The sequence below is a fragment of the Takifugu flavidus genome, chromosome 15 (assembly GCF_003711565.1).
Source record: "Takifugu flavidus isolate HTHZ2018 chromosome 15, ASM371156v2, whole genome shotgun sequence".
Lineage (NCBI taxonomy): Eukaryota > Metazoa > Chordata > Actinopteri > Tetraodontiformes > Tetraodontidae > Takifugu > Takifugu flavidus.
This window is the reverse complement of record NC_079534.1, coordinates 5,265,528-5,275,036: the sequence shown is the minus strand read 5'-3', so window position 1 is coordinate 5,275,036 and position 9,509 is coordinate 5,265,528. Positions and strand designations below refer to the sequence as shown.

At 50.8% G+C, this 9,509-nt stretch overlaps 1 protein-coding gene across 5 annotated transcripts; it reads left to right on the top strand.

Moving 5' to 3' along the window:
* The first annotated feature begins 4,301 nt into the window (after positions 1–4,301).
* Positions 4,302–9,267, top strand: LOC130539164 (gastrula zinc finger protein XlCGF9.1-like). Of its 5 annotated transcripts, none has more exons than XM_057057348.1 (8): positions 4,302–4,455; positions 4,989–5,453; positions 5,956–6,553; positions 6,620–6,671; positions 6,802–6,903; positions 7,941–8,074; positions 8,152–8,275; positions 8,944–9,267. In XM_057057348.1, exons 3-8 carry the CDS (start codon positions 6,355–6,357, stop codon positions 9,095–9,097), a joined length of 765 nt encoding a protein of 254 aa, XP_056913328.1. In that variant the 5' UTR covers positions 4,302–4,455; positions 4,989–5,453; positions 5,956–6,354; the 3' UTR covers positions 9,098–9,267. The 5 variants fall into 5 exon arrangements, with proteins under 5 accessions (XP_056913328.1, XP_056913327.1, XP_056913326.1 ...); XM_057057347.1 differs by having other exon boundaries at positions 4,989–5,458; XM_057057346.1 differs by having other exon boundaries at positions 4,989–5,458; positions 5,562–6,553.
* The last annotated feature ends 242 nt before the right edge of the window (positions 9,268–9,509 follow it).

Here is a 9,509-nt window from a genome sequence, read left to right as displayed (position 1 = left end):
GCGCCGTGAGAGGAGGAGGAAGAGGAGCGTCGTGAGAGGAGGAGGAAGAGGAGTGTCGTGAGAGGAAGAGGAGCACCGTGAGAGGAGGAGGAAGAGGAGCGCCATGAGAGGAGGAGGAAGAGGAGCGTCGTGAGAGGAGGAGGAGGAAGAGGAGCGTCATGAGAGGAGGAGGAGGAAGAGGAGCGTCGTGAGAGGAGGAAGAGGAGCGTTGTGAGAGGAGGAGGAGGAAGAGGAGCGTCGTGAGAGGAGGAGGAGGAAGAGGAGCGTCGTGAGAGGAGGAGGAGGAAGACAAGTTTCGTGAGAGGAGGAAGAGGAGCGTTGTGAGAGGAGGAGGAGCATCGTCAGAGGAAGAGGAGTTTCATGAGAGGAGGAGGAAGAGGAGGAGGAGGAGCGTCATGAGAGGAGGAGGAGGAAGAGGAGGAGGAAGAGGAGGAAGATCCATCAACTGCTCACATACAAAAACACCTCCATCTCTCACTGAGCTCATCAATTATTGATCTGTCGTCATCAATGACGCAGCTCAGCTCCTCCAGCAGCTGTTTGACACTAATAACAACAATAATAACAGTAGTAATAACGATAACTGCAGTAACAATAATGATAACAACAATAGGAACAAACAATAATAACAGTAGTAACAACGATAACTGCAGTAACAATAATGATAACAACAATAATAACAGTAGTAATAACGATAACTGCAGTAACAATAATGATAACAACAATAATAACAGCAGTAATAACGATAACTGCAGTAACAATAATGATAACAACAATAGTAACAACAATAATAACAGTAGTAATAACGATAACTGCAGTAACAATAATGATAACGACGCAACAATGACACCAACAATACAACAACAACAACAATGATTCACAATAACGATAACAACAATAGTAACAACAATAATAACAGTAGTAAACGATAACTGCAGTAACAATAATGATAACAACAATAGTAACAATAATAATAACAGTAGTAATAACGATAACTGCAGTAACAATAATGATAACAACAATAGTAACAACAAATAAACAGTAGTAATAACGATAACTGCAGTACAATAATGATAACAACAATATAACAGTAGTAATAACGATAACTGCAGTACAATAATGATAACAACAATATAACAGTAGTAATAACAATAACTGCAGTAACAATAATGATAACAACAATAATAACAGTAGTAATAACGATAACTGCAGTAACAATAATGATAACCCAATAATAACAGTAGTAATAACGATAACTGCAGTAACAATAATAATAACAACAATAATAACACTAGTAATAACGATAACTGCGTAACAATAAGATAAACACAATAATAACAGCAGTAATAATGATAACTGCAGTAACAATAATGATAACAACGCAACAATGACACCAACAATACAACAACAATGATTCACAATAACATAACAACAACAATAGTAACACAATAATACAGCAGTAATAACGATAACTGCAGTAACAATAATGATAACACGCAACAATGACACCAATAATACACACAACAACAACGATTCACAATAATGATAACAACAATAGTAACAACAATAATAACAGTTGCTGTCATTATTTGTGGGGTAGTCTCAGTCTTCTAACTCTAGTTATAGCTGTTGTTATTACATCTAGGGGCCATCGAACAGCGTGGTTAGCAGCACGTCGGCGTTGCTGGATGACTGATCACACTCTTTCTCTTCCCCTGTGAGTGTGAGCCGATTATAACACCTTCGAAAGAGACGTTTGGCTCGGCAGCGGCGGATGTGTGAGACGGACGTCAGAGAAACCACATTGCGTGAGAGCGTCTGTGCTGCACGGAGGTGCACGACGAGCCGTGACCACACAGATGCGGGATTTACATTTCCTGTTGTTGGGGTTTCTTCCTCTTCAGTGGCACGCAGGCGCCCCAGCATGGCCCCTAGGCCCCGCCCATTCCTGATCATGGCAGATACTGGCCTTTATTGATTATTGACTCACATTGACAGCTTACTGTCAGCAGTTAGTCAGGAAGTGACATCACTTCTTTCACCACATCTTTATCACGTCTGACGTCTGATGTGAAGAACCAGACAGACAAACAAATGGGAGGAAATCAATAAAGTTATCTTGAATCTTGAATCTTGAAAAGAGATCACTGGATCTTCAAGGCAACTTTCTAACTATAACAATTATAACAACTGTTCTAATCAAGATTATATTAAGAAGACCACACGCTCCTTCCCTGATTCATACATGTAAATATGTTGGACGTACAGAAGACCTCACGCTTCCCTGATTCACACCAGAACCGGCGTCTCTCAGACGCTGAGGCCGGATGCTGGAAACAGCGTCACAGTGTTGCGTAATGGTGCCAGGTGGCTCCACTCATTTCATACTGACTGAAAATAAAACATTTGGTGGTTGTGTGTTTGTTGATTTTCTACTGTGTCCTCAATACTCGTTTAAATTATTAGTTGATCATTTGCACTATGTCCTCATTCAGATGGCAGGTGCCCTAGTTAGTGCACTAGATAGGGTATGGGGGGATTTCAGACCCCCTCTGACCTACACCCACCTGTTCCTGTCGCGGTAGCGGTTGCTCTGATCAACTGTATCACGAGCAGAGCTGGGGGTCCAACACCACCATTCTAGATACCAGTCCATTCTCTGAAGCTCTGAGAAGACCGTTAGGAACTTGTGCTTTAACGAGCTAAACGCTAACGTCATCCTCTGAAACTGTTGCTCTACAGGTATCCACAGCTACGCTTGCTACAGTCATAGCAGGAATCTCTGACTAATCTCAGTCTCTCCATCGTTCTCCCCAGACACTCAGACTCTGCAGTCCAACCCTAACCCTTTAGGACAACCAGTACCTGGTTTTAGAGATGGGGGATGCCTGTGGGGGTGGGAAGGAAGCAGCTGATGGGGAATTCCTGGCTGTTCTCACCTCACAAAGGTGAGCTGGGACGATAAGCAACACATTATGGTTGCTAGGGTGGACAGAAATGGAGCCGACGTCCAGGAGGAGCTAAAGGAGCTGGACAGGAGGGACAGCGTGTAGCACTGAGGGGGCATGAGGGGCGGGTAGTTAGGGTTACAAATGATCCAAGTATACACATCCTACATGAGCATTTTATAAATGTACAGGTGGTTTATTTAAAAAAGAAACAGCATCAGGATAGCGAGTGCAGGTGTTGGGCACAGGAAGTGGTGACCATGAGGTTAGGGTTAGGGGTTGGGGTTAGGGTTAGGGTTAGGTTAGGGGTTAGGGGTTAGGGTTAGGGTTAGGGTTAGGGTTATCGTTAGGGTTAGGGTTAGGGTTAGGGTTAGGGTTAGGGGTTAGGGTTAGGGGTTAGGGTTAGGGATTTGTTTTCTCCTGGACCCGTAAGCAGGCAAAACGCAGTGGGAATAGTGTCCAACAACAACGTCTTTATTAAAGGGTCTGTTCAGAAATGTTCCTGGACTGCAGGGACAGCACGAACCCTAACCCTAACCCTAACCCAACATGAGTGTCCGGTCCTGCGTGTTCCTCCCTCCAGCAGGGTGGCGCCAGGTCCACCATGGAAGCACGGTGGCTCTCCAACCCCGGCAGCTTGGCCCTCCGTCCTTAAATCCATGGCTGATGGAGATATCCGACAGGTGCCTCCACCTGCAGCGCCAGCTGGAACCAATTACTGGCTCCTCCACGCCCCCTGGAGGAAACAGCAAGCAACACACGACCCGGACCCTGGACCCCAACAAGGGATAGGGTTGGAGGTTAGGTTAGGGCCTATCCCGAACCCTAGAGATGATGAGGAAGAGTCTGAGGGAGTGGCCTCCAGCAGGTTAGTTTAGAGTAGTGAGAGTCAAAGCACCAGTCGGGATCGTGTAAATAGTGTAAATAGACAGGGTTAGGGAGTGTGTGTGTGTGTGCGCGCGCGCGTGTGTGCGTGCGTGTGTCTGTGTGTGCGCGTGTGTGAGAGAGAGTGAGTGAGTGCGCGAGTGTGTGCATGTGTGCGTGTGTGAGAGAGAGAGAGTGAGTGAGTGAGTGCGCGAGTGTGTGTGTGTGCGTGTGTGCGTGTGTGAGAGAGAGAGAGTGAGTGCGCGAGTGTGTGTGTGCGTGTGCGCGAGTGTGTGTGTGTGCGTGTGCGTGTGTGAGAGAGAGAGAGTGAGAGTGAGTGAGTGCGCGAGTGTGTGTGTGTGTGTGTGTGTGCGTGTGTGTGTGTGCGTCTGTGTGTGTGAGAGAGAAAGAGAGAGTGAGTGAGTGAGTGCGCGAGTGTGTGTGTGTGTGTGCGTGTGTGTGTGTGTGTGTGTGTGTGTGTGAGAGAGAGAGAGAGTGAGTGCGCGAGTGTCGGACAGAAGGGGGCGGTATTGCACCTGTTGCTGAGGGGGGCGAGAAAATCTCCCGGACGTGACGTCCCAACACGTCACAAAAAACAAGGAAGTCGAGTTGCCGCAGACTCCTGTTAGCTTAGCTGTAGCAGGTAAGTGGGGAAAAAACTAATACTTTTAAATGTGCCCATTTAATTTGAGTTCTGCGCTTTTAAATATGTCGGGGATTTGTTGTGTTGTTTAATTCATAAACCTTTAAATGACAAAATGGTCATGACATCAAACTCATTTCAGCAATTAATTGTGACATCCTTTATCTCAACCTCATTTTAACGCATAGTTCTTTTCATCACGTGTATTCCAGGTTATTTTATTAACCTTTCGAGTGTTTGAAGAATGTGAGAAACTGGAAATGATATTTTTAAACTTACCTCAAACACACGTAGCTGCTAAATTTGGATTTTAATTAGTAACAAAACTCTTTAAAGAACAACAACCCAAAAATAGTCTCTCGGCTAACTCTGGCGCATTTCCGGTTTTCAAATCAACTTATTATAAACATTCAGATTCTAATAGTGTCCATAATTAAAGATGGGCTTCAAATTTAAAAGCACATATAGTTTTTTGTGTTTGACTTAAATGCTGTTGTGAGATTTGAACCATTATTTTTCTCCGTCTCTTTCAGTGAGTGATGTGGCGGAGATGTTGGCGGTGAAACACGGTTACCGTGACATCAGCCCTGTCACCCTGGAGGTGTTGGGCGGGGTCGTGAGCGCCAGCCTGTACTGTGGGGAGGTGGAAGGTCTGCCGGCTGGTCTCGTGGATTCTTTCCTGGCAGAGCTGTACCGCTGTAAAGTCTGTCAGTTCACGTGTAGCCCGAAGGCCTCCATCGTCAGCCATCTGCAGCTCAGGCACCACCGCCCCGCCGCCGCCACCCTCTCATCCCCAGGCAGCAACTGCACTGATAAAGTGGGTGGAGCCAAGGACGGGGACACACCTGGAGGGGCAGTACCATATCAGCTGGATCTCAATGAGGAGGCGAAGCCGAGTGACGAGGACGAGGACTTCCTGCTTTATGACATGCTGGACAACATGAGCCCCCCCTCCTGTGACATCAGCAGCGAGGGGGGGCTGCAGGTTGCACACACTTGTGAGGTGACACACAGACCTCCTCACACGTATCTCACATCCTATGCATTTCTGTCTGATTTGGACAGAAATCCAACTGTTAATTAATTTAGCCTGTCCTGATTTCCAGACAGCGTTGATGGTATAAACAGGCCTGTAGGTGTCCGTATCCAGAGGCCGTCGTCTCGCTCCACTCTTGGTCGCTCCAGAGTGAAGTTCACATACTAATGAGATGTAAACAAACTCCATTTATTGGAGCAGGTTTTAGAAAACACTTATTTTTCACAGTACGTTATAATGGCCTGCTGCATCGTGGTGGCGCCAGCAGGTCTTGAGCATCAGCTCGGTATTTCTGAAGACACCACCAGGAGGTGATGCTGATGCAGATGTTTCCATCAGGCAGCTGCTGGGACAGGCTAAAATCCAACTTTACTCAAAGGTCGAGCCAAAGTGGAAATGTCTCGTGACCTCCACTGGACAGAAGTAATGAGCCTCGAATAGTTCATCCTGAATTTTGTCTGCAGGTCAGCACTTTATTTGAGGAGCCGTCCATCTTCCCACTGAAAGAGGCCTCAGTCCACGTGTCTTGCAGCTCTGACCCCCCGCCCACGAAGGAAGACGTGGCCCAGTCTGCACACCTCAGGACTCTGGGCTTGTGCCGCATTTCATCGTCTAAAGCGTCTCCTCACTCCCGGCCCCCCCGACGGTCCCCCCACCTGCTGGCACGTCTCCTGGCTGTCGCAGCCCAGCAGCCTGGCGTGGAGCCGCGCCGCTGAGCGCCGAAGGAGGCCGAGGCTCCGCTGCTTCCTGTGTCCCTGGTGCTGCCGTCCAGGCGGCTGCTGGACACACACGTGCGCTCGCACCAGGCGTCCGGCGGGTTCGGCTGTGTGCGCTGCAGCTGGAAGGCTGACAGCTGGGAGGAGATGGAGCCTCACTGGAGGAGCCACTTCGGGAGGAGGGAGCACAAGGAAGAAAAGAAGAAGAAGAAGAGGAGGAAGCAACAGGAGAGGAGCGCAGCAGAGTCCAAGATCTCTGCCAAGCAGGTCAACAGCTCGGAGGTGCAGAAGGTCCACCAGCAAACACCTGACAGCTACACCCAGCGTCACCATGACAACCACTCAGGTCAGAATAGCTTCAACTGCATGTTTCCATAAAGATCCTCAATACTAACTGTTAGGCTCCGCCCAGATGCCCTACAGCACCGTCTGATTGGACAAGAGGAGGCTGACAAGGCTGACAGGTAAACTGTCCTGTGGAGAAGTTCAGTTCCTCCCAATTATCCCACAGATTCTTTATCAGCACAAATATTTGATAAATGTGACACTTCAGCAGGACCAGACATCCCAGAATGAACCCGTGTTGTTTTCCAGTCGGAGCGGTCAGACTCGGAACAATTCACTGAAGAACGTTTCAAAGAAGAAGAAGAAAGAGGAAGCCAGACATGTTGCGTTGGCGTGCTCTGTCTGTCACAGGTGACTACAGTACCCACAATCCTCCTGTCCACTGTGTTCTCAGCAGGAACACCTTGATTCTAGAGTGCAGGTGAATAATGTGATGAGCCTTGCTGCTTCAGCAGAGCTGCACTCGGGTGACGCGCTGCAGTCAGGTGACGCGCTGCAGTCGGGTGAGGCGCTGCAGTCGGGTGACGCGCTGCAGTCGGGTGACGCGCTGCGGTCGGGTGACGCGCTGCAGTCGGGTGAGGCGCTGCGCTCGGGTGAGGCGCTGCAGTCGGGTGAGGCGCTGGCTCGGGTGACGCGCTGCAGTCGGGTGAGCGCTGGCTCGGGTGACGCGCTGCAGTCGGGTGAGGCGGCTGGCTCGGGTGACGCGCTGCGCTCGGGTGACGCGCTGCGGTCGGGTGACGCGCTGCAGTCGGGTGAGGCGCTGCGCTCGGGTGAGGCGCTGCAGTCGGGTGAGGCGCTGCGCTGGGTGAGGCGCTGCGCTCGGGTGAGGCGCTGCAGTCGGGTGAGGCGCTGCGCTCGGGTGACGCGCTGCGCTCGGGTGAGGCGCTGCGCTCGGGTGACGCGCTGCGCTCGGGTGAGGCGCTGCAGTCGGGTGAGGCGCTGGCTCGGGTGACGCGCTGCAGTCGGGTGAGGCGCTGGCTCGGGTGACGCGCTGCGCTCGGGTGACGCGCTGCGGTCGGGTGACGCGCTGCGGTCGGGTGAGGCGCTGGCTCGGGTGACGCGCTGCAGTCGGGTGAGGCGCTGGCTCGGGTGACGCGCTGCAGTCGGGTGAGGCGCTGGCTCGGGTGACGCGCTGCGCTCGGGTGACGCGCTGCGGTCGGGTGACGCGCTGCAGTCGGGTGAGGCGCTGCGCTCGGGTGATGCGCCGCAGTCGGGTGAGGCGCTGCAGTCGGGTGAGGCGCTGGCTCGGGGGGTGAGCGCTGCACTCGGGTGACGCGCTGCGGTCGGGTGACGCGCTGCAGTCGGTGACGCGCTGGCTCGGGTGACGCGCCGCGGTCGGGGGGACGCGCTGCGCTGGTGAACACTCGTCTGCCTGTTGGTCCTCACAGGAAGTTCTCCACCAAGCTGACTCTGCGACGTCACATGGGCATCCACCAAGGAGACAAGCCTTTCACCTGTCCTCACTGTCACTACAGCAGCCGGCTCAAGGCGTCACTGCTACAGCACCTGAGAACTCACACAGGTACACACACCTGCCCAAGCACACAGGTGGAACACGCCCTTATGCTGTGTAGTGACAGGCTGCTTGTGTGTTTCCAGGTGAAAAGCCATACAGGTGTCCTGAATGTCCGTATGCCTCTATAGATCGCAGCTCTCTACTCCGACACTACAGAACCCACAGTCATGAGAAACCATACAGGTGTCAGCAGTGCAGCTACAGCAGGTGGCTCACACACACGCTCACACTCACACACACACACACACGCACGCACGCACGCACGCACACTCACACACACCACCACTCACACACACACACACACTCACACACACACACACTCACACACACTCACACACACACTCACACTCACAACACACTCACACTCACACACACACACACACACAACACACCACTCTCACACACACACACACACGCACACATCACACACACACTCACACGCACACACTCACACACACACTCACACTCACACACACATCACACTCACCAACACACACACACTCACACTCACACGACACACTCACACTCACACACACACACACTCACACCACTCACACGCACACACTCACACACACACACACACACTCACACACACACGGCACACACTCACACTCACACAACACACTCCACACACACACACTCACACCACACTCACACAACAACACACGCCACACTCCACTCACACACCACACCACCCACACACACCACACTCTCACACACACTCACACACACACACACACACACACACGCACACACTCACACTCACACACACACTACACACACAACACACACTCACAACACACCCTCTTGTGCTGGAGGCTGATGTCTCCACCCTGATTGAGTCTGAACTTTTCCATCACTCTTGTTTTTCTCAGTATCCAGAAGAAGAGTCTGGACCTTCACGCTCGCCGCCATCACACTGGTGAAGCGTTTCCATGCCAACAGTGCGACTACGCCAGCCCCGACCGCCAGCTGCTGCTGAGACATGTTCGCACACACCACGCTTCTTCCCAGCATGCAGCACTGTGACGGCGTGATGACCCTGGTTGGACAGTGATGTCACGAACTCTTGAGCTGAGACCAAACTGTCTTTTTAATGTCTCTGGACTCAAAGTTGACTCTGAACATGCATGTGCACGTAACCACAACCAGTCAAGATTTTTTGTAAATTTTGATGTTAAACTCTTCTTTGTACATTAAAGACTCAAATAATGATCAGAATTATAATTAAAGTTACTAAGACTAATGATGTATAATGGAGGGATGGACATGGACGGGTGGACATGGATGGGTGATGGACAGATGGACATGGATGGGTGATGGAGGGATGGACATGGATGGATGGACATGGATGGGTGATGGAGGGATGGACATGGATGGGTGATGGACAGATGGACATGGATGGGTGATGGACAGATGGACATGGATGGGTGATGGAGGG

Bases quoted from the DNA above. Each gene is read 5' to 3' on its own strand.
- LOC130539164 (XM_057057348.1), top strand. From the start codon at position 6,355: ATGGAGCCTCACTGGAGGAGCCACTTCGGGAGGAGGGAGCACAAGGAA. The intron at 6,904-7,940 runs GTGACTACAGTA...TGGTCCTCACAG, and splicing joins GCGTGCTCTGTCTGTCACAG to GAAGTTCTCCACCAAGCTGA. The intron at 8,276-8,943 runs GTGGCTCACACA...TGTTTTTCTCAG, and splicing joins CAGCAGTGCAGCTACAGCAG to TATCCAGAAGAAGAGTCTGG.